We start from the raw sequence: 25,211 nt of genomic DNA, 5'->3' as shown, positions 1-25,211 counted from the left end.
GCTCTTTCCACCTGCAGATACCCAACCAGGAGGAAAGTGAAGCTTGGGGAATGGCCAAGAAATGCAGTCCTACTAACACGTTAAATACTCCCTATCCCTAAGATTGTTTTGAAACCCCGTGTTAGGTATTTTAGGAGCCCTGGTATTTGATCCCAGAAGCAGGATCACAAGGACACCAGGCATAAGAGCTTCCATCTTCTCCTCCTCATGGGTAGCTCTCCAGACTGCTAATCAATGGCAATACAAAGGGCTGGAGACAGATCAAGGGACACGGTGACACAGTCAAGGGTAGGCTTTAAAACTAAAGGGCTCAGATGTCTGGGTGATGGCACATGTGTCAACGACACAGAGCTGAAGCAATCCTCTCCCCAGAGACTGAGATGTGGGTCCCAGGCCTTTTACTGGATGCAGAAGAGAGAGGAGAAGAAAGCAGTGTAGCGATGAGCACAAACTTGATTTTTTACATTGATTATTGTTACAAAGAATTGATCATATTGGAAAACTGAGAAAATTGGTTTCCTTATGTCCTGAGTGAAACGGAATGGCATAAATAAGAACTACTTTTCCTTAATTCACAGAACTAGTGGTAATGTAAAAATCATAAGGTATCACTAAATTATTTTACATATGGAGCTGTTTTCCATTTATAAACTCTAAATAACAGACAGGTGGAAAATTAATTTCAGGGACCAATTTATGGTCATTTTAAAATTTCATGACCTAGAAAAATCCACCAGCCAAGTATTTTCAACAAAATTACTGCTTTGAGCAAAAACACAAACACAAGGCAAAACTCTGAGAGGTCATTTTACCCCTTCAGCAGTTGGTGCTGGCAAGTAAGCAGGAAAAGCTTTCTAAGTGTGAACACTAATTATACACCAAAGAGATCTGTATTGTTCTTATTTAAATGAAATGTATCTCTGAATGTGGAATATTTTTAAAAACTCACTTCATTTCCAAAATGACAAGGATTATTTGGGTTTTTTTTTTTAATTAAAAAGGAAAGGCTCATTACAGTTTCCCAAGGAATTTTTAGTTGAACATGGGGTAAGGAGTCCATTTGTGGAGTGCAGAACATCAGCCAGTGGTCAAGTCTTACAGATAAGAGTCCAAAAGGTAAGGCGCCTGGGATGTATCTGGGAAGAGACTCAGCCCTTGCAGGTGTGCCAGCTCTCCTTCTCCCCATCAGTACTGGGGTGAGTGTGTGAGCGGCAAGTGAAATCTCAGGGGGTGGGGGAGGTGGGGCAGGTTAGAAGATCTTGCACTCATTAATGGAGAACAGCCTTCGCCTATTCCGTCTCCTGGCCTGGTTGACTGCAGTTCGGACGGCACACTCAAATACCTGCTGGACTCCCCGGTTGCTAAGGGCTGAGCACTCCAGGTAGCCCTTGGCCTTCACATCCTGGGCTAGTCTCTTCCCTTCAATAGCGTTGATGCAGGCGGCCCTGTGGGGCCCCATCTCCCGCTGGTCAGTCTGCGTGGCCACCACCAGCACTGGGGTACAGGGCAGGTTGCTCCTGATTTCCCCGATCCACTTGTTCTTCAAGTTCAGGAATGAGTTGTGGTTGGCCACAGAGTAGCACATGAGCACCACATCTGCCTGCTGGTAGGACAGGGGGCGAATGCTCCGGAAGGCATCATTGCCAGCTGTGTCCCACAGGCCCAGGCTGATCTGGATGCCATCCATGAAGACGTCCACACCTGTGTTCTCATATACTGTTGGCTTGTAGGCTTCAGGGAAGGTCTCAGAAGTGAAACGCACCAGGAGGGAGGTTTTCCCCACAGCAGAGTCACCCACCAGCACACACTTAATGGAGCTCAGCATCTTCCGTGCCCAGAGTCCTTCTGTCAAGGGCAGAATCACAGGGAAAGGAGCTCTCAATGGGCTGCAGGGGCCAATGCCATTCAACAAGGAGAATGAAACCAGGGTCCGTCCCGCAGAGGTACTTCCTCCAATTGTCCTCTGGAAATGTGCTATGTACTTTGAAAAGCTTCCACGTCTGGTCTGTAACAGAAAGAGAAGAGGTGGAAATTGAGTCTTCTGTGTTTCTCTTTTTTGATGTCAAGGAGCTTCCTCACCCACAAACTGCTGAAATGTGGATCTTAGGATCACTGTGCAAACCTCATTCCTCAGCAAAGGAAGCTAAGATCTGCTGGCCTCCAACACAAGCACCCTCCATGCCTCCCAGGCTACAAGCAGATGCTGGTTTCATTTCTTAAACACCAGTCCAGGGACTAAAACACAAGCAACTGCTCTGATGGCAACATGAGCGGGGGGGAAAAAAATCCTCAGTGGCAACCTGGGGTAAAGCAGAAGTTTTCAACCAACTCTCAATCGTCTTCCACTCCAAGAGGTGGGGGAGATGGCTGAGTGTGCTCTCAGTAGCTTGGGTTTCTGGCAGATTCCAACTGCTTCAGGAACTATAAGAAAGAGAAGCATGATGAGCAACACACTGTGTGCCTTCCCCTCCATTCACCAACTCTGTGGTTCATATGAGAATTTCTGTTGAGTAGGAGAAAAGAAATCACCACAACACTAAAATTTTGCTGTGGTTTTCCCCTGAGGTTTGTTTCCAAAAACTGGCCACACTCCTAACAGTCCATCCTTGGAGTTTTCTTACCCACAAATAGCACAGCTTTGCACACATTGCTTGAACCTCAAGTCTCGGTGGAGACCTCAGCAAGGCTGTGCTAACTTTAGGAGCCACTTCTCAGACACAATGTAAGAATTCAACAAGTGCTTTCTCTCAGTGTTTTGGCAGACCTTTAGTGGGTGAAGGTCAGCTGGCCTCCTGGCAGAATTCAACACTGGCTGGAAAGCAACACTCCTCAGGTGCACAACATGAGTTAAACAGGATTGCATGAATACAATGGAACCTCAGCATCGTGAATGGGTCAAATCAATCATCCTTGAAATCCTGATGTTCCCCTCCAAGATGTTTTCATCCTTGTCAGACCACAGGCTTTATATACAACAGCCTTTACAAATTAGAAAGTTAAATAAGCCACGTGATTTTTATATGTTCTTTTTTAAAAAAAAATCCACATAAACCAAGGGATCCAAGACAAGTGGCCTTAGCTCTCTGAGGTTATATCTCTCATAAAAATGAGCACTACAGGGAGCCCTTATGGTAACTATTTCCAGTACCATCGTCTTCAAACACCAAATACTGACTGTCCACGGCAGGGAAGCTGGAATGTCAGCTGCTCAGCCAGATTCCAAAGATTCCCATCAGGTATTCTCACTGGATGTCCATCTGTCACTTGACCCTTGATGAAAGAGGCTCTGCAGGGTCTCAGACGTTAGTTCCCTAGACAGAGAGGCTAGCATATATATTCTCGATGAGTGCAGAGTCAAGTCAACTTAAGACATTTTTGAGTTTTGTTTTGATCCCAATGAATCAAGACCAGGACTATGAAGCATATGCACATATCAGGCTGATGGCTATTTAGATGATGTCTTTCTAATAGAATGGGTCGATGTCAGATGAATGGTAAAGAATAGGGCTTCAAATCAGGCTCACGTGGAAAGGACTCTAGTCTGTCACACCGACTACCTGTGTCAACCAGCCAGGAGATGCTTCTGGAAAACGTTCTTCTAGAAATCTTGGCTTTCTCCTGTGTAATGTTTCCTGGTTAATGTTGGCACCACAGGCTTTGAGGGCTGTTAAGTGTATTGTGCTTAAAGGTATACTACAGATCTTTATCTCAACATGCAATATAGACATACTGCATGGATAACATTGCTAAGTAATAATTACTATATATAATAAGCATTTGTTACTAGAGAGTGATGCTTTATGTATCTTATACCCAGTTGTGACAAGGAGAGAGAGAACTCTTCTTGTAGCACAAAGGCACAGAGATTCTATAACAAAAGACATTGTTAGCTGACCTTGCCCTCATGGGATACCAGGCAGTAGGACTGAAGAGACAGGCTTTACTCCCCCAGGTCTGACCCAGGGCAGCCCAAAGCACAAATGTGGCAAGACAAAGTGAGCCGTCATGGTTCTTGTCAATCAGCCATAGCAAACATAAGCACAGAAGTTGCTGCCTGATGACCAGGTGTGAGGGCAGTGGCAAATCTCAGCTACTTCAGCAGATGGCCAGAGGCAGAGCTGAGGGTAGCAGGTTAGAGCAATACCCTGCAGAGAGGGAAGATTAACCACATGACATGAAACACACGCCCAAGGCTGTGGCTCACATGGTCAGTACGTAAGGATGATAGACCAGATTTCAAGGCACTTTCCCTTTAGGCTGAAGTGACTTGCAGGCAAAAGGTGAGTGCAGGTTTTCAATGGTATCCATATAGACTTCACTGGCAGGACCTCCCCAGCTACATGGCTCTCCAGAAGAAGTCTTTCCTGCCTGTGTCTCCAGAAGGGATCATAAGTGAGACTGTTCTCCCAGGACTTTCCATCTCAGAACCTCCAGGGTCTCAGAATCGGACTGTTCTGGTCCTTTCTCATCTTTCCACCATTTTCACAGTCAGCACCTTCCTCAGCTCCGTGGTTCAAACAGACTAGGAGGGGCAAAGCAAAGGCTGCAGGTGCTCTGTCCTCACTGACAGATGGACGAAAGCAGGCAGAGAAAGGGGGAGGTACCTTGGAGAACAAGCATTCCAATCCATTTCTGTCCTGCTGGCAATCCGACCTTCCCTGGCCTCCATTCCAATGGGTGTCCTGAGACACCACCACTCTTCTCTTTCTGCAGATAGACTCTGTGCCTCTGTATGCCCTTCCCTCCTCTCCCTGCTTCCATCCCATCTGGAAGGTCTTTCTGGGCCATCCTCACACTCCTTTTCAGCCAGAGCAGGTGCTTTTGCTGCATGTCCCAAATACCTTCAGCGTATACTTGACACATTCACTCTGCTGAAATGGTTGGTCCTCCATGTCTGCCCTTCTTCATTTGTGAGACTGGAATGAACCCTGCCCCCAGTCTCTTCATAGGGAGCTTGCAAGGATCCGGCAGAAATGAGAACAACATGGCAATCATTTGTCTGCCTGGATTTGTCTGACATCTTGTACACTTGGAAATGCTGCTTCAGTTGTTTGGGGAGAAGTTGTTTGGGGAATGTCTTTTGTTGTCTCTTTAGAAGGAGACAACGTGAATAAAACCAAGGCAAAGTCAGACTACTAGCAGTAAACTAGTGCTACTGTATTTCTCAGGGTAACAGGGCTTTGGGGCGGTGGGGGAGGGAGGTGGCTCATTTCAAAATGCTGATGGATTAATCAGCTCTTTTAGGAAACCCACATCAGTCAGTGGCCAGTAACGGCTTGCTCAGCTACAAAGACCACATCTAAATGCTGTCCTTTGCAAAGAGTTTTGGGCAGCCAAGGACTGGCGCTGGCAGCAGCCAATTAATTCACTAAGGGAACTGAGTCTGCTCTGAACCTCACCCACTCAGATGAGGAAGCCATCATGATCTCAGCAACCTGTCTTCTGGTGCCCTCTGCCAGCAGCTGCTGCCCAGCCGTGCAGGGCCATCACAGCAAAGGCCATGCTCAGGGCCACTGAACCAAGGCAGAGAGTGGCCCATGTGGCAAGGGCCAGGAACCATGCTTTCATTTCCTTTTATTTTTAACAATGTTTACACGGCTGAGAAAGATGCATGCCCATGTGAACCACCAATTAGGATGGGGAGGGTTGAGGAATTGGGGGGGTGGGAAGCAAATGAGACAACTGCCTCCAATATTTTTCTTCTTGTATCTTGGGAAAGCAAGGAGGGTAGGAGAGAGGGTTGCTGTCAGTAGCCCAACCACATCAGTACCCAGGAATGGAGGATGGCTACCCAATGTCATCCCAGGATCCCCAATGTGGAGCACTCAAGTGGTTTTGACAGTCCTGAAATGCTGTCAATCTCGCCAATCCAATGATGAGAAAATCCTTCCAAGGTGTATTGGTTGACATAGTCCACCTTAGAGTCTCAATTCACCCAGATACTTGCTGTCAAAGCTTGACCAGGAGAGATGTCCAGTTTGGTTTGCCCCCATCTTCTGCTATGGTACTAGATGTCCTCTGCAGGTCCCAATGGACTGCTATATCCCCCAGGTACATTTGGGAATGCCATTCATTGCACCATCTTCAGCAACTGAGGAGGAGCAGTTCTCCACAGTTCGACCACAGATCTGCTGATTCTCCCCCTGGTTGGAGTTCTGAGTCCAGTGGTCCTAATGGAGGGATCCCCAAAGAAACCTCATCTGAGATGACCCCAGAACTAACTCCTGTATGTACTAGTCAATATGGGGTCCAGCTCACTCCATCACCAACATCAGCATATACACACTGGTAGTTGTTGGGTCAATTCTATTTTCAGCCCCATCTCTTACACAAACCAATGGATGTTGCAGCCCAGCCCAACCCACTCCACTGTATCCTCAGCCCTCACATACACCAGTGGGAACTACAGCCCAGTTAGAGCAACCCCCAGTAACCCTCACCAGGCCTGCCCCCAGACCTGGTTCCTATAAATGATGGTATGTACAGCAGACTGGTCTAGTCTGTCCTGCATCCCATTGGCTTTGTACACACCAATGGGTGGTGCTGCAGCCTAGCTCAGCCCAACCAACCCCACCATCCAGCTCAGACTTATACTGGCAGGTGCTACTGCCTGTCCAGCAAGGTCCACCACCAGCTCTTTCTGGTGGAAGCTGCAGCCCATCAGAGAGGTACCCACAGTTTCCCTACTAGGTCTACTCCCAGCCCTGGATCTTGCACTTCCAAGGTTGTTCTACAGTCTAGTTTGACAGGCCTTGCCCCTACTCTCAGCACTTGCCAGCTGATGCTGAGGCAAAACCTGACCAGCCCACACTTGCTCCAGTTTATGTCTGCATAAGTGGATACAGTCACTTAGCCCAGCCTGGCTTTCCTCCTAACCAGTTCACATGCAGGCCAATGGGTATTGTATCCCTGCTCAGCCTGGTCAACCCCCAGTCCCAGTTCTCATACTCACCAGCAGGAGCAGCAGCCCAGCAGCAGAGTCCTTACTGCCCTACTACCGGACTCACAACCCATCCCTGGGCCTTACATGCACTGGGGGGTGCTGCGGCCCAGTCCAGCTTGTCTTGCTTCACCTCAGCATTTGCCAGTGGATGCTGCAACCTGGCCTGATCCAGTCTATCCCCAGTGTCAGCTCATGCTGAAGGGTGCTATACCCAGCCCAGCCTGGAGACTGCCACTAGTCCTGGCCCTAATATGAACTGCTGGTGTTGCAGCCTAACCAGGACTATCCTGTACCCCTTCATGGTTCTCACACCTGCCCATGGGTGCTAGGAACTGGCCCAGCCTGGCCTGCCCACAGACCTGACTCACTCATATGCCGGTGGGTACTGTTAACTGGCCTGTTTTGGGATGCTCCTAGCCTTGGTTCTTGGGCTAACCTTCAGGGACTGAGTCCTGACAGAGGTGTTTTCCAAGCTCTTCTATCAGGTCACCTCCCAGTAGCAGATCTCGTGCACACTGGTGTGTCATTGGCCCAGCCTAACTTGGACCACTTTCTGTCCTGTCAGGAACAGTGTCCTTGTCCAACCAGCCCATGCCCATTCCTGCTGTTATAGTTGAGTGCTACAGCCCATGCAACCTGGTCCACCCCCCAGATCCAGCTCTTGCATGGTTAAGCAGCAGCAGAGACCTAGACTAGCCTGTCCTACACCCACCATGTTTCGTGCAACCATCAGCGGGTGCTGGTCTAGCCCAGTCTGGTACACCCCAGACCCAGTCCACACCCATGCTACAGTCATGTTCAACCCAGTTTACCACCCCCATTCTGGTCCTTGTGCTCACCAGTAGGAACCACAACCCAGCTGGTATGGTCCTTAGTTCCTCAACCAAACCTGCTCCCAGTCACAGTTCTTGCATATGCCAGTGGTTGCTCTGACCATGCTTAGCAAGGTCCATTACCTTTCTTAGCCTTTGCTATAGCCTGGCCCTGCCCAGCCCACCCCAGTCCCAACTCTCATTGGTGGGTGATACACCCTAGCTCTGCCAAGTCTGCCACCATCCCTGGCTTTCATGCAAACCAGCAGGTATGATAGCCAGCATAGCCCACACTCCATCCTGGTTCCTGCACATGCCAGTGTGCTAAGGTTTGACCCAGTCCTCCAATAACCTCCTATCCCCAGCTAAACAACCCACATATTTGCCAACAAATGGAGCTGCTGACCAACACTCAGGCCTAAATCATATGCTCCCCAAGTTCCCCCACTAGGCCCACTCCCAGACCCAGAACTCACATGTGCCAGAGGGTGCTAGGCCCTTACCTGGTATAATCTGCCCCCTGTCTTGGCCTGTGTGCGTGCTGGTGGATGTTCTGGGTGCTACAGCCTGGACCAACCCAGCCTTTTCCCAACCTCAGTACCATGAGTGTCTTGGGCTTCCGTGGTGATACCTAGCTCTACCCATCACTACCCCTAGCTCTTGAGCAAAGCAGCAGATATTGCAGTTGCACGTGGGTGATCCCACATGTTCCCCACAGAATCTGCCCCAGATCTGGTTCTCTCATGTGCTAGTCAGTGTCATGGCCCAGCCTGACATTACCCATCCATTATGACACTCACATACATCTCCCATATGGCAGGTGTATCAGTCTGACCCAGAAAGGTCCTCCAGCTTCCCTCCTCTAACCACTCAGTCTCAGCACCCTTGCTTACCTGTAAACACAGTGGGCTTGTTGGCAGAAGTCCCCCCAGAGTCATTTCTTACCTATAACATATTCCCTCAGTGGTGCCCCCTCCCACACATGCTATACCCCTTCCCTGATCAATCCACAGCCCTCTGTACCTGTGAGTACATGGGGTTCCCAGCCCGGTCTTTCCAAGCCTCGTCTTCCAGTAGGACGGCACACCCACCAACCAGGGACCCAAACTCCTGGCACACATGCTGGCCTGGGACTCCACCTCTGCCCACCCAGGATCCAAGCATGCTCACAGCTTCCCAAATCTGGTCCTCCAGCACACCATGCCATTGCAATCTAGGGCTCTCCTTTCCCCACCCACCCTGCTTGGGATCAAGCACATGTGGAAATCTCCAGGCTCTGTCTGGGTACAAGCTCCCAGGTCCCCACACACCCCCGTCAGCACCATTCTCCAGGCATCCTGCAAGCCCATACTCCCAGAACCCTTACGAGTCTGTTGGCGCCAGCAAAAGCCAGACGCTCGTGCCGGCAGAAGCCTGTGCTTTCATTGCTATGTCTTCTGGGAGAGATCAATGTGCAAAATCTTGGGCAATGTCATAGGAGAAAAGTATAACCACCTCTGAACTGTGTCACTCTCAACTTCACTTCTATTCTCCAGTAAACATAAACTAAACATATTTCAGATCTAAATTTTTTTGTTCCAACAAGGTCTGCATAGTTACCACTTTCTAGCTACACTGCCTTCCTGTTGTTTCAGAAATGTATAATTGGGCAGTTACTCCTCACTCATAGGATAGTCTGAGATTCAGTATTTCATGTGTATGAATATGTATATGTCATATTACATATTTTGTGTTCCTCTGTATGTCACCTTCATGTGAGATGATTTTCTTAGGGTACATACTCACAAGCGTGTGATATTACTGAGTCAATGGCTCATTTTGTGACTTTTTTTATCTCCTGAGCATCTTCCAGGTTCTGCACTAAGTACTCTGCATGTATCAGTCATTAGTCATTTTATCCATCCAGGCTTCCTGTGGGGCAGCACCAAGTTGGCTTCTGAGGCCCTGACAGCGAGCAAGAGTCGCCATGGGCATGGAGCTTCCAGGTGAGAACTGTACCAGCTTCACGGGGTGGAGGATCTTGTCCTACTCACACAGTAGGGAGATGACAGAGCAAAGGTAGTCCCAGATAAAACCTGACTCAAAAGTATGGCCCTTCCGTGACTCACCCACACCTGTAACTCCTGTGAGCCTTCTCCATGCTATCTCAGTACCTGCCATTCCCATGCAAACCCAGCTGCAAGACACTTGTCCTGGCTACCATTCCCGCCAACCGACTCTCCTCCTGCAAATATGCCAGTGCTAGAGATTCTTAAGGAAGCCATATTTTCTCTCCAGGTGCGCACTGATTCCACAGGTGGGTTCACATACAAAATTTTGAGGTAGTGCATGGTGCAGCAGGGTAAACCTTCATCTGAGGCTCTGATATCCCATAGGGGTGCTGCTTTAAGTCCTGGTTGCTCCACTTTTGATCCAGTTCCCTGATTATGGCCTGGGAAAGAAGCAGAGAATGACCCACAGGTCTTGGGATCCTGCACCTATATACATGGGAGACCTGAAGGAGGTCCTGGCTCCCAACTTCAGACTGGCCCAGCTCTGATCCTTGCAGCCATTTGGGGAGTGGACCAGCAGAAGGAAGATCTCTCTTTTTCTCTCCCACTCTCTCCGCAACTCTAACTTTCCATGTAAAATAAATAAATCTTAAAAAAAAAAAAAAGACTATTCTGAAACGTGCTTGCAGCGTGCCACCCTCAAGTGTCAAGTTCAAGGAAAGTCACATGGTCTCTGCACTTGTCTGTAAAGAATGGACACGAATTCACTGAAGAACTCTTATTTTCTTAGTTGGGTATGCATACCTGACACCTGGGCTGAATCATTCGAGGAAGGAGAGCCAAGAGGCAAACAAATGCATGCCTAATCATGATGTCACAACATTACACAGAATGTGGTCAGTGCCCCACTCACGGGCTAAATCCAGCCCACTATGTATCTTTGGTTGAATCACCAAATAAGAGTTATTTTTAGTTTTGTTGTTGTTGTTGCTTTTTAGTGATTGGAAAACTCAAAAGAAGAAAAATATTTCATGATGTGGGCATTATATGAAATTTAGTATCAGCACTCTTCAAGAACATTTTACAGGATCACTCCTTCATTCACACATTGTCTAGGGCTCATTCATTCACACGCCATCTATGGCTGTCTTTCCCACATAACAGACTATATGGCCTACAAAGTCTGAAATATTAACTCTGGTCTTTTACAGGACGTTTGCCAATCTTGCTTTGAAGAAAGTGGTTTGGGGCTGTGGTGTAGCGGGTTAAGCCATCACCTAAAATGACAGCACCCCTATAGTTCCGGCTGGAGTCCCAGCTGCTCCACTTCAGATCTCCAACTCACTACTAATGCAGTGGAGGATGGCCCAGTATTTGAGTCCCCGTATCCCAGTGGTCCTTCCCGGCTTTAGCCCAGCATCATCTCGGCTACTGCAGCCATTTGGAGTGTGAGCCAGTGATGGAAGATTTCATTCTCTCTCTGCCTCTCCATCTTCTTGTAACTCTGCCTTATTCCAATAAATAAATAATAAGTATTTAAAAAAAGAAGAAAGGCAAGCCCAGACCTGAGGCAGGCAGGCTTGGGTTTGGCACCAATTGCCACCACTGAATGTGCTTCAATGTCTTTGCCACCAGAGGCAACACAGCACAGTGCTGAGTGCACGGACACTGGCACCACACAGGCACCACCCGGCCTCCCTGCCCCACTCATCACCAGCCATGGGACCGACACATCAAGGTCACTGACTGTCAAGCCTCCTGGTATCCACTGCAAACTCGCAATGATGATGATCCTGCCTTACAGGTGCCTGCACAGGATTAAATGAGGACGATCTAGTAATGACCCACCACAGTACCTGGCACAGAGAGCTAAACATGTATTTCCTATTATTCTGAATTACCTCGAAGGGTTGTTGGAGCATTATTATGAGTCCATGAGCCTAAAACAAACACCAGCAAAGAGCAGCTGTTCTGATGCCAATGACAGGAATCAATGCAATAAAGAACCGGAAGAGGAAGCTATAAGTTCTTTGGAGATGGGAGAAAAGCACAGTGATTTGGGAACCCTGTGTTTAAAAAGTGAAATCTAGGAACTGGTATGGTGGTGTTGCTAACTAGTCCTCCGCCTGCTGGCACCAGCATTCCATATGGGTACCACTTCAGGTCCTGGCTATTCCACTTCCAATCCAGCTCTCTACTTGTAGCCTGGAAAACAGTGGAGGATGGCCTGGGATCCTTGGATCCCTGCATCCATATGGGAGACCTGGAGGAGGATCCTGGCTTCCAGTTTTGGATCAGCTAAGCTCAGCAGTTGTGGTTATCTGGGGAGTGAACCCACAGATGGAGGGCCTCTCCATCTCTCCTTCTCTTTCTGTAAAAAATTGCCTTTCCAATAAAAATAAATAAATCTTTGGGGGAAAAAAAGGAAGAGCTAATATGTAAGAATAATAAGATGTGGACAAAGGAAAAGTAAGACTAGGCTCGGTGTGGTAGCCTAGCAGCTAAAGTCTTCACCATGCATGTACCAGAATCCCATATGGGTGCTGATTCTGTCCCAGCAGCCCCACTTCCCGTCCAGCTCCCTGCTTGTGGCCTTGAAAAGCAGTCAAGGATGGCCCAAAGCCTTTGGATCCCGCACCCGCATGGGAGACCCAGAAGTTGTTCCTGGCTCCTGGTTTCAGATCAGCTCAGCTCTGGCCATTGTGACCACTTGGGGAGAGAAACGCAGAGGGAGATCTTCCTCTCTGTCTCTCCTCTGTATATCTGACTTACCAACAAAAATAAATAAATCTTTAAAAAGAAAAAAACAGGGCCCGGTGGCGTGGCCTAGCGGCTAAAGACCTCACCTTGAACGCTCCAGGATCCCATATGGGCGCCAGTTCTAATCCCGGCAGCTTCACTTCCCATCCAGCTCCCTGCTTGTGGCCTGGGAAAGCAGTTGAGGATAGCCCAAAGCTTTGGGACCCTGCACCTGTGTGGAACACCCGGAAGAAATTCCTGGATCCTGGCTTCGGATTGGCATAGCATTGGCTGTTGCGCTCACTTGGGGAGTGAATCATCGGATGGAAGATCTTCCTCTCTGTCTCTCCTCCTCTCTGTATATCTGACTTTCCAATAAGTAAAAAATAAATAAATCTTAAAAAAAAAAAAAAAGGCCTAGAAGGAGGAGAGGGAGGGGAAGCTTGTACAAGAGCCCAAGGACGGGAAAGTGAAGGAGAAAGCAGTTCAGAAGGGCTGCACTGTGGGATGCCCAGAGGGAGCAGGAAGTGGACAGTGGATGGTTTTATAGATGAGTCTGTTTCCACACAGATGGCTTCCATCTGCATCTATAGTATGCAGAGAGCTCTAGTTGACCCCTTAGGGCTTTGGCACACAAACTATTCCGATCTACTACCCTCTAACTTAAATATTACTCGCCCTTTTTAGACCTCCATATTGAGGCTATGGAGTTCAACAACGCAGCCCCTCTGTTAAGAAACCTACTAACAGGCATGGCGAGTCATAACAGCCAACAAAGGTCCAGGAGGGAAACAAACAAGTGCCCACAAAGGAACACAGCACTCCTTGCCAGAGGTAAGAATCAGGCAGGTCTTTGTGGAGGCCATGATGCTACAACACAACCCTTCCGATAGCTGAGCTTGAGCTGCTCAGAGATGAAAGAGAAGGAGGAAAAAGGACCCACGCAGAAAAACCCTGGGGGAATGGAAAAGGCCAAGCAGCAGCCCCACAGGGTGGGAAGGAAGAAGGCAGACCAGGAGATGACGCTGGGCAGTGGAAAGCTCCTTCCTGTGGCAGGGTGGGCAGGACCAAGGGAGGAAGAGACTCCCGGGTACCACAAGAGATGGGGAGCAAGGCTGGCTTCAGCCAGAGCAGACACTATAAGAAGAGAAAGCAGGGAGAAAGCCTCCAGCAACATCAGGGAGGCAGAAATGACACCCAGGCCGGCAACTGATGAGATGATTCTCAGACTGCAGGTGGAAGTCACTGGCAGACCCAAGAATTGTTGGAGAAGAGAGGCAGGTCTGTGAGAGGATGGCATGCCAGGCTGTCTGTCCATGAGTCACAGAGATCTCACTCAGGAGAACTGAAGGGACTGTGGCCACGAGACAAGGTTAGCCCTGAGCCAGTGCATGGGAAGCAAAGACCAGTGGCTGTGACAACACGAAACATTTGCTAAAACAATGTTCCTTTTCTGAGTTGCTTACAACAACGAAACAGACTCTGCGGTTCTTGAACAGGAGTTTGTTCCTACGAGGGACACTCTTCAAAGCAACGATGTACCAGTCTATTAGCTGATGCAGGGGAACCCTTCCTCAGCTCGGAGGGCGGGGGGATAGGCATGTTCCAAGTGACATCATTGACGGGAGGGAAGGGAGAGTGGGTCCTGCCCGAGTGAAGTCATTGATTGGACACAAAGGAGAGTGGGTCATGTGAAGGTAGATTGTTCCCGAGTCTTGGGACTGTACATGATCCTCATTTTCTTCTCCTGACTGATGTGCACTTAAAAACATATCTGCAACAAGCACTTACTGCTCGTGTCACCTTGAAGGAATATTTTGTATGTTTCCAACTCTAGCTCAGAAAAAGCAGCAAAGGGCTGACCCAGTACCTTGAAACTAAAAAGCATTCCTGTAAACCTCTCTCACAGTCACTGTCTTTGATAGAAACTTTCTGGATCTGGAACAGGATTTGTGTAAAATCCCTTGACGCTCCATCTCCAACTCCTTCTTGTTGTTGTTTTAAGTTTGGCTCCTCCTCTCCTTAGGAAGGAGACAGACGTGAGCAAAGCTGAGCATTCTGCTCTCTCTCCTGTCACCACTGCCCACACTTACCCTCAGCCCCACACTCAGACCTGCATTTGCCCTTCTTCTTTACAGTTTTTAAAAGTCTTCTACATTGACTGACTGGTTTTGTATGCCAAAGGGATCTCATTGGCCAGTTTCACTCCTCCAAATGCCTGTATAACCACCAGAACTGGGTCACGGCCCAAGCCTTAATCCAAGCCTCCCACCTGGGACCCAATCACCTGGCGGCACCATCACTGTTTCCCAGGGTCTGCCAAAGGAAGAAGCTGGAGTTTTATATTATACATATTTAATTATATATTGATTAGCATATATGTGCAAATATCCCCAATTTTTAAAAATGAAGTGAAAAAATTTTCTTCTGCCAAACATGTCCAATGAAGAATTCCCAACTTGTATATATTTTTGAAGTTCTTATCTGATACAGATGTAACAGAAATAAAAATGGGATTTATTTTTATCATTCTCTAAATATAGAAATAAAGCATAGAATTATTTTTTTAAAAGTTACGCCTTATGCTATAGCAACTTCTTTAAGTATCTAAAGAAATATTGTTGGTGTGCCCTAGAACAAATGAGGAGACAGAGAAGGAAAAGCCGTAAGTACAGGTAAAGAATCCAACACAGGCTGTGAAAGAAAACCCTGCACTTCCAGTACACACTCCACCTGCACCGCAGGAAGACCTTGAAGTACAAGCTACTCCAGCCCCAGGATGCATGTGATGTTCCTCCCAGACCACCCCATCTCTGAGCCCCCTTCACTGGTATCCTCACCAACCTCAATCTGCAGAATTAGCTCTTTGCAAAAAACTGAAAAATCATAATGAGAATAACTGAAAAGGAAAAAGAAAAAGAAACTCAAGGGTGAAAATGTGTTCCCCACAGGAAACGAGGTCACTGGGAGAGTGAGACGCTCCTCCGCCCTGGAGGTCTTTGATCTGAAAAGGTGAACAAGTCCGAGGGGGTTTCTGCTTTTAGAGTTAAGAGAGCTCCTTAAAGAGGCTCCTTGCCTGATGCCTCCTTCCCGTGAAAATATGAAATACGACCTCCACCAAGTCCCACTCCACAGCACCTCTGAGGACAAGAAAATCAGTCCAACCCTGGGTTTGCCCACCCCTGCACCTCCACCGGGGAATGCCCTGTTGCTAATTTTTATTTGCTGGTCCAATCAGACCACAGCTGACCCTTCATTATGGCTAAAAAAGCCATACTTCACACATTATGTAACATTTTGAAAACAATGAATAATTAAAAGGAGAAGGCAGAAATCAATTACCACCTGGAACTATGAGCTATAAAGTATTTGTGTATCATGTTTTCTTTTTAAATGTATCATCGCCTTTTTTCCTAAACTAACCTTGCATTTCACGTGCAGTTCAGCATCTTGATTTTTCATTTAATAATTCTATGAAGTACATCCTGTACCAAGGATCTTTCAACACAATTTGAATGACTGCATGAAATTTCATGATATGTGGGCCGGCATGGTGGTGCTTAGCCATCATCTTTGACACCAACATCCCAGGTGAGCACCAATTCACTTCCAGTCCAGCTCCCTGCTAATGCGCCTGGGAAAGCAGCAGCAGATGGCCCAGAGGCTTGGGCCTCTGTGCACCCAGGGAGGAGGTCCTAAAGAAGCTTTTGTCTCCTGGCTTTGAGTTGGCATAGCCTCAGTCATTGCTACCATTTGGGGAATAAACCAGCAGATGAGAGATCTCTGTATAACTTTGCCTTTGAAATAAACAAACAGGGGCCAGCATGAGGGCGCTTCAGGTTAACCTCCTGCCTGCAATTCCAACAGTCCATATGGTTTCCAGTTCAAGTCCTGGCTGTGCTACTTCCAATCCAACTCCATGCTTATGGCCTGGGAAGGCAGAAGATGGCTCAAGTATTTGGGCCTCTGCATCTATGCCGGAAGGCCCAGAAGAAACTTCTGGCTGCTGGCTTCAGATTAGATCATCTCCAGCAATTGTTGCAGTCATTTGAGGAGTACATCAGCAATGAACAATCTGTTTCTCCCTTTCAAACTTTGCCTTTCAGTTAAAATAAATAAATCTTCTTTAAAAAGAAAATTTTAAAAGAATAAATTTCATAATATGAACAAAACACTATTTTTTAAACCATCAGCCTAATGCTGGATATTTTAATGATCCCTAATTCTTACAGTAATAGCATTGTGAACAGTTTTACAAAATTTGTATAAATAACAGGCCTGTGATTATTTCCATAAATAAACAGGTATGAAGGCAATAACTGGGACAAAAAGATGGCAAGTGGCCCAACTTAACAAAGCTGTGTGTGAGGTAAACATTTCATCACACCACAAGCGATCAGCTGCCACAGGGTATGATATTTGACCATCTGACTTGTTTTCATTTGACTTTCACTTATAATTGTGAAATTCTGCATTCTCTCATCTGTCCTGGGGTCCCATACACTTTTCCTTTCATAAATCATCAAAATATTTTAGCAAGGGGGAAGGGAGTCTTTTTTTTCTTACTGCTGTAATCTTTTTATGAGATTTCAAAGAATATTCATCTTTTTCTTAGTTAACAATATTGCAAATGTTTCAAATATGGTGTGTCCCCTAAGTATTCTGGGAATCCCCCAAATTCCTGTTACTCCCCCAACCCTAAGCAGGCTCTTGGGGCTGAACCTAAAGCAGCACATCCCCTGGTCCCTCACGGTGGAAAGAAACTCAGCAGAGGTGCCCAAAAGGTCACCTCGGCCGGCCCACTCACTTCCCCCAGGAGGAAACCGAGGGCTAGGATTGGCTGCTGGGCCAGCCTGAGGCCCAGTCACGGAACCAGCTGAGTCAGCACACTTTCCACACACACACACACACACACACACACACACACACACACAGAGAGAGAGAGAGAGAGAGAAACACTTCCTAACAGCAAATCTGCTGTTTACATCCCCATACTCCACTGCCCACTGTTTTGAGCACAAAGTCGAAAGAATGAGCAGGATGGGTCTAGTCAGGAATAGCTGAATGACAGCCGTACAGTTTGAGGAACGCATCACTGGGGGGCTATCATTGTGTAGTCATCCTAGAGTGCACATCACAAACTAAAGTGGCTACACTCTCGCCAGGCTATGTCCTCTTGTTGGACCGTCATCAGACATGCAGTCCACTGAACGAACCACTGCTATGTATCACATGACTTATTTCAAATTGCTCATATCAGTCGCTACCAGGCTAGCCTTTCTCCAAGCAAAGATTTTCTTGTGTTCTGTTGGATTACTACTCAAAAAAGTAGCTCTCGTGTTAATAGAAACATCCTCTCCAACCTGCTGCCACCTTTCTCCATGAGTTCCTTCAAGGCAGCTGTGTCTCTATCAACCATCGTTAAGCTCTCCAGCCTTCTCCAGAGGGATCTTAATTTATGAACTGGTTAAACTACAAAACAAGTTCTTAGATATTTAGCACACAGCACTGAATGGACAGACAATATTTCCAATGAATACAACTGCCAGCAGGCATTTGCAGAGAACCCCAATCGTGGGATGGGTGATCGGTTTCAGTCTCTCTCTTTCACTGGTCAGTCACAGAAACAGAACTGTGAACATTGTGGGTAGTGACGCAGAGTTGGCAGGAAATTAAGGTACTGGGAAAGAGCTAACCTCCCTCACCTAGCGGAACGCCTAACGTCTAGTAGATAAGTACAGTAAACACATTTGTTGGTACTGTCTCAAGTGCTTTATAAAAATGACCTCATCTGATCATTCCAGCAATACCACATGGTCAGTAGTGTTTTTGCCTCATTTAAATCTAGAGAAAACAAGGCCTAAGGAGAAAAGTGCCATGCCCAAGCTGACAAGCTTGTGAGGAGGGGTGCTGGGGTGTGAACCAGGCCAGGCCAGCCCTTGAACTTGAGGTGCTGGGGTGCTGGGGTGCTGGGGTTTGGACCTGGCCAGGCTGGCCCCTGAGCTTGACCTGCTGATCTACACAGCTCTCTTTTCCTCTTCCCACACTGCCATTCCTTGCAAACCTGACAGAACTAAATAATAACGGAAAGAGGGGAGGAAGGAGAATCAGAAAGACACTTTTTTAGCTGATGGGTGATTTCCTTGTTACTATAGTCCTGGTTTCTAACAGCATTTGGCAGATATATTTCTAAGATTTTTTTTGTTTTAACTTGAAATGCAGTTCCAGAGAGAAGGAGAGACAGAGATCTTCCATCCACTGGCGCACTACTCAAATGGCCACAGAGACAGGAGTAAAGCTGGGAGCCAGGAGCATTTTCAGGGTGCAGGGTCCCAAGGCCATAAGCAGGGAACTACACTGGGACTTGAACCGGCACCTATATGGGATGCCAAAGCCACAGACCGAGGATTTGCCTGCACCACATCGGCCTCAGTGGCTTTCTTTCTTATACAGACCCTATAATATACCACTGGCAAATGTGTCAAAAACTGATATCTTTCTAGATAGCCATTCAATAGAATATAATGGCATTTTGAAGTGTGTTTGATACCCAGAGCTGGTCATTTTTCAACCTTTTTTTTTAATGACAAAGTTACTTCCAGCAATGTGTAGGAGTCAGGAGCAACCATTATTTTCTGAATCTATTCTTCAGCTTGTTAAAATTTTAAAAAGGGGGTGGGAGGCTGGCACAGTGGCATAGTGAGTGAAGCGGCAGCCTGCCACGCCAGCATCTGCTATGGGAACCAATTCGAGTCCCAGCTGCTCCATTTATTATCCAGCTCCTTAGTAAGAGTCTGGGAAAGCAACAGAAGATGGCCCAGGTCCCTGAACCCCTGTACCATGTGAGAGACCTGGATAAAGCTCCCAGCTTCGGCCTGACCAGCCCTGAACATTGCAGTCACTTGGGGAATGAATTTACAGATGGAAGATTTCTGTCCCTTTTTTTCTCTCTCACTTTGTCTTTCAAACAAATAAGTACACATTAAAAAAAAAAAAAACACAAGAATGATAAATTTGAACTTTAAACATAATTAAGATTCAGTTTAATATTTCCTGTATGAACTAAAATTTACACCTATCAGAAATATTTATGCCTTGTAGTTTGTGCCCTACTTTCCTGCTTTAAACTTAAATTCAGAACTCCAAGAGGTCAACAGAATAACACAATTGAAATACCTAGAATTCTGTTTAATGGTGCTATCGCTTATTTCTAATCTATTGTTCACACTTGGAAATACTCAGAACCTTGGTGAGTGGAGACAAAATTTGGCCATAAAGCTCTAGCGGAATCCATGAACACCAGCAAACACCTACCCTGACTTCACCACTCCAGCACACAGGGACAATAAAAGGGAACCATGTGGGTTTCCTTGTTGTGCTTTAATTCTAATGATGTAGTCCCTTATTGCCTTATATCACCTCCTCCTTCTTTCCCTGCCAGTATCTAGCAAATGTTTCAGATGCATGTGCCTCTTCGTTCAGCAATTTTCTCTGAACATACTGTCCTGATGCACCTGCACAAGTCATCAAGCTGTGCAAGAATATCCAAGCTTGCATTATTCATAACAGCAGAAGGGGAAAAGGACTGGAAATAATGGAAAGGTCCATTAAGAGGCAGTGGTTAATTCAGTGAGTCAGATCCATGCAGAGGAATCCAATAGAACATCAAAATAAATAAATAATAATTATTTTAAAAGCCAGCCCAGTGTATTTGTATTGCCCAAGAAGATATGAGATATTAGCAATGAACAATCTGATAAAGGGTCTCATTAATGCAGCAAAATAAATATGCAAATCTACTCTGGTGTACTTCATTAGCTCCATTCTCTCTTGCCCACACTGATCCAGCCAGAGAAAGGCATCCATGCAATGGTAGGTGAACCCAGGCTTCCTTGGAATTTCCAGTTCCCCTTCAAAAAGAACTATACTAGACACATTGTAGCTATTTCCTAATTTACCTACGGGAAAGAAGGAACAAAGAACAGTAATCTGAAAATGCAAGTATAAACATCTTCTTTTTAGACTTTAAAAACCCCCTTTGGGAGCATACATGTGTGTACTTTCAAAAGAGTTACTAATTGATTTGGAAGGTGGCAGAGGAGGGGAAAGAGAGCCGGAGAAAGGCCTTCCTTCCACCAACCACTTCTCAAAAGACAGAAACAACCAGTGCTGGTCTAGGCTGAGGCCAGCAGCCATGAATCTAATGCAGATCTCCCACGTGGGTCACAGGGATCCAAGTACTTGGGCCAACTTCTACTGCTTTTCCCAGATGCATCAGCAGAGACTCTAAAATAGGATGCAGGTGTCCCAAGCTGCAGCCCAAGTTGTTGTACAACAACGCCTAAACCACGTGTGTTATTTTGAATGCACGTTATGTCTCAGATATAATGCATACTTATGGGATTAAGTATTTCCCAAGATGTTCAGTTTCTAATCAAGAACTTAATCAGAAAGATAAACAAACTGGAAAAAATAAATTTGCAATATCCCTGAAACTGCCAGGATATGACAGTGCAGAAGTTTTATTCTTTTTTAATACACACATGCATATATATATATACATTTACATATATGTCATATGTGTGTGTATATACATATATACATATAATTAGTATTAAATTTCAAGAATATAGTAGTCTAAAAAAATAAGAGAATATCATCCTTTAATTGGTTGGTAACTAGGCCTACTTTTAAAGATCTTAATCAGGAACAGAAGCTAACAAAGAGACTAGGCCTAGAGGTTTTAAAACTTTTTATCTTTTTTTTTTACTTAGTTAATTAATAATGTAGTTGACCCTCACTTTTGTTTGTTTGTTTGTTTGTTTTTCTCTGTAGAATAAATTATTTTTGCAGAGAAATCACAAGATGGTTATGTAAAAGCAAAGACTGTGCTGGGCTCCAACATAATCAGGCGACTTCAAACAGGGAGCTTGGAGAACAAAATTGTAATAGAAACAGGACAAGCAATATTCTACAAATAAATTACCTCCCAGCTTCACTCCACCAAAAATCAAAATTTAACCTCGTAAATGCTATAATAAAGGCAAACACAAAATGCCAACAGGACGCAGGGCACTGGAATGGAGGACCAATGAGGAGTGGTGTTTCAACTCCATCTTGGAAGACAGCAAACAGGAACAGCAGCCCTCCTCGGCTGCCGAGGGAGTGGCCAGGATCCAGGCCTGTACTTGGAGCGAGCCTGGGAATGTGGAATGGAGAAGCCTGGCCCTAATGACTGATGCTCAGGTGGGGTGTGACATTGGAAAGGGACACTGGGACAAATGTGTACAGGGTCCTTCAAGTCACATACCCTCCCCCATATCACCATTGCTCTGCCTTTCTGTAGGTGGCATCCTCAAATCCACCTGCCCTCACCTGCTTCAACTACCTCAGTGAGGTCCATCTCATCTTCTAAAACATGACCTATCCCACCCTCATTCTTGGTAAATGCCCATCTTCCCCAGAGCCCAGCTCACAAGCCATCTCCTCCATGAAGCCTCCCCAAAATAGATACTATGTTTCTCCCTTACATTTTTTCTTTTCTTCTTCTTATTTTTTAAAAAATATGTCTGCAGTAAGATTCAGAAAGTATATCTCCCTCCTAAGCCTGCCCCTCAGCACTTTCCCAGAGGGGACCACTGCTCAAAATTACTCATTTTTAGCTCCAGAGCTATTATGTGACTGCACACATTCACATGCGTGTAAGTTATTACAAACACACATCCTTGTTTATATCCAAACTATGATATACTACAATCCCTGATATCTTTCTCACAAACTAACATAAGATTCTTTATCATAGATTTTGAGTTGTTTGAGTCTTTCTAAATTCTTAAAGGTGAAAGATTAGCCTATTGAGCCACAGTACTGGCCTCTCAAGTTGCATATTTTAAGATCTATCTGTAACTAAGGAAAAATGGCTCAACTAGCTAGTCCTCCACCTCCAAATGCCAGGAGCCAATATGGGTGCCAGTTCGTATCTCAGCTGCTCCACCTCCCATCCAGCTCTCTGCTTGTGGCCTGGGAAAGCAATAGAGGACAGCCCAAAACCTTGGGACCCTGCATCCACATGGCAGACTCAGAGGAGGCTCATGACTCCTGGCTTCATATTGGCTCAACTCAGGCCACTTGAGGAATGAACCAGTGCACAGAAGATCCTTGTCTCTCCTTCTCTCTGTAGATCTACCTTTACAAAAAAAAAATAAACAAACCTTTTTTAGAAAAAGAAGAAAAGGGCCCGGCGCGGTGGTGCAGTGGTTAAGTCCTCGCCTTGCACGCCCGGGATCCCATATGGGCGCTGGTTCTAGTCCCGGCAGCCCTGCTTCCCTTCCAGCTCCCTGCCTGTGGCACCGGAAAGCAGTCGAGGACGGCCCAAAGCTTTGGGACCCTGCACCCGCGTGGGAGACCCAGAAGAGGCTCCTGGCTTTGGATCGGCATAGCATCGACCGTTGCATTCACTTGGGGAGTGAATCATCAGACGGAAGATCTTCCTCTCTGTCTCTCCTCTCTGTATATCTGCCTTTCCAATAAAAAAATAAACAAAAATAAATCTTAAAAAAAAAAAAAAAGAAAAAGAAGAAAAGTACCAAGGAGCTGACAACACAGAGAGGAACTGTGAGCCTGTGAGAAAAGGAAATTCAGTGAGGGCAGAGGAATCTTTTAAGCTACCACAAATGAAAATAGAAAAAATGAAAAGTGAGCAGCCATAGTTCTGATGGCCCCACAGGCAAGGATGACAGAGGCAAAGTGCAAAGTCCACACAGGTGGACGGCTGAATGACCCCTAAGGTTTTAACTGGAACCTCTAGGGTTCCAGAAGGGTTAGTATGAATCAGGAGTAGACCTTCCCTCTTACCAATCTCAAGGAATTTAAGCTGTAATTAGACTGTGTCTGGAACAAAGAAAGAGGGAGGGAGGCAGGAAAAGAGCAGCAGGAACAAAACAAGCCATGTGGTACTTGAAACATCACAACCCACCTGCATAGCCTGGCCCAACTCTTCAAATCCTCTTCAAAGAAACAGAACTTCAGGGCCTGGCGGCATGGCCTAGCGGCTAAAGTCCTCACCTTGAACGTGCCGGGATCCCATATGGGCGCTGGTTCTAATCCCGACAGCTCCACTTCCCATCCAGCTCTCTGCTTGTGGCCTGGGAAAGCACCCATGTGGGAGACCTGGAGGAAGTTCCTGGCTCCTGGCTCCTGGCTCCTGGCTCCTGGCTTTGGATTGGCAAAGCACCGGCCATTGTGCTCACTTGGGGAGTGAATCATCGAATGGAAGATCTTCCTCTCTGTCTCTCTTCCTCTCTGTATATCTGACTTTGTAATAAAAATAACATAAATAACATAAATCTTAAAAAAGAAAAAGGCACAGAACTTTATCCCAGGCCCCTGGAAAAGCATAAATATAATTTCTCAAGGGCAGTGAGGAACACAAAGATGATGTTTCTGTCATCCTAAGGTGTATGTTCCCTAAAGCAGGAGGGACCAAAGCAGACAGGTTACCTTGCTTATTAGCAGTCTCCTATCTGTGCCCCTGGCAGGACTCCCTGGTGTTTGGAGGAACCTTACCTAGTGTGCATGCTGCAGTTTGAAGCAAAGTGGACAACATCGCCACATAGCTTCCTTCAACTTAATAAGTTTGCCATGGCTTTTGGCCTCACCTCACAACCTCAGAGATCTGATTATCCCTGCCAGCTTTGGGGTGTCACCTGTGACATTAACATCCCGTACTGCAGTACTGGTTCAAATTCCAGGTGGACCACTTTAATGCAGTTCCCTACCAATGCACCTGGGAAAGCAGCAGATAGAAGGTGCTCAGTGTGGGAGGCCCAGCTGGAGTTCCAGACTTCTGGCTTCAACCTGGACCAGCCCTGACTACTGTGGCCACTAGGAGAGTAAATCAACTGACTGATCTCTCTGCGTGTCACTCTGCTTTTTCAAACATATAAAACACATTTCTTAAAAAGAAAGAAGGAAAAGGAACACAAAGAAATTGGATTCTCTCTAGCAACAAGAAGGTATCTGACTTTCTGGGGTGAGGCTGACTTTAACCAAGAACAGATTGATTAATATACCAAGACACCAATCTTATCAACACAGTCCAAGGCCATCATCTAAGATTCTTCATCTACTCTCAAGGCATGCACAGGTAATGCCAAGGCTCCGGTTTGCTCGTTCCCTATGTTTGCAGGGATGATCAACCTCCTTCTTTTGGATGAATACTTCTCCATAAAAATGCACCTGCTTCTCCTAGGCTTCCCTAGTCTCGCCGTAGGGGTACGTGGGGATGTGCATATGTGATAGGGGAAGGCGGTATTTCTGTAAGGGTGTATGTGTAGGTATGTAAGGGGATGTGGGAGATGTGGGGAAGTGTGGGAGGTGTGAAATCAGGGACCAGAAGGGTGAAACCCATGCTCACCACTTTTCTCAACCAAAGTCCAGGGAAACCCTGCTGTTACCAAGTCAGCCATCTCTCTGCACATGTGACCTGCTTCGTGCACCACCATGCACGTGATGAGGGAGAGGGCTTCCTTTCTCCATCACCAGGGATGTCGTTATCTCTTCTCCCTTTGGGGCTATTATCTGGGCTAACCTCCAGTGTCCCCACAACTGTGAGTCTTCACTGCCGTTGGGCCCAAAGTAGAGTGGTGCAGGTCCCCCCCCCCTTTTCTTTTTTAATATTTATTTTTCACTTGAAAGAGATGAAGTTTGGTGTTTTTTTTTTAAGAT

At 46.4% G+C, this 25,211-nt stretch overlaps 1 protein-coding gene across 4 annotated transcripts in view; it reads right to left on the bottom strand.

The window, feature by feature from the left end:
• Positions 1 to 294: 294 nt before the first annotated feature.
• RHOH (ras homolog family member H) overlaps positions 295 to 25,211 on the bottom strand; it is a 43,074-nt gene continuing 18,157 nt past the window's right edge. For 2 of the 4 annotated variants that reach the window (XM_040966360.1, XM_040966361.1), the window contains exons 2-3: positions 2,301 to 2,421; positions 295 to 2,005 (exon numbers count right to left, since the gene is read on the bottom strand). In XM_040966360.1, the coding sequence (XP_040822294.1) occupies positions 1,250 to 1,825 (576 nt within the window). In that variant the 5' untranslated portion in view covers positions 1,826 to 2,005; positions 2,301 to 2,421 and the 3' untranslated portion in view covers positions 295 to 1,249. The remainder of the gene's footprint in view (positions 2,006 to 2,300; positions 2,422 to 25,211) is intronic. The other 2 variants (XM_040966362.1, XM_040966363.1) reach the window with 1 other exon arrangement.

Source organism: Ochotona curzoniae, unplaced genomic scaffold, assembly GCF_017591425.1.
Source record: "Ochotona curzoniae isolate NIBS_2020 unplaced genomic scaffold, NIBS_Ocur_1.0 scaffold_4505, whole genome shotgun sequence".
NCBI lineage: Eukaryota > Metazoa > Chordata > Mammalia > Lagomorpha > Ochotonidae > Ochotona > Ochotona curzoniae.
This window is presented reverse-complemented; position numbering and strand designations above follow the sequence as displayed.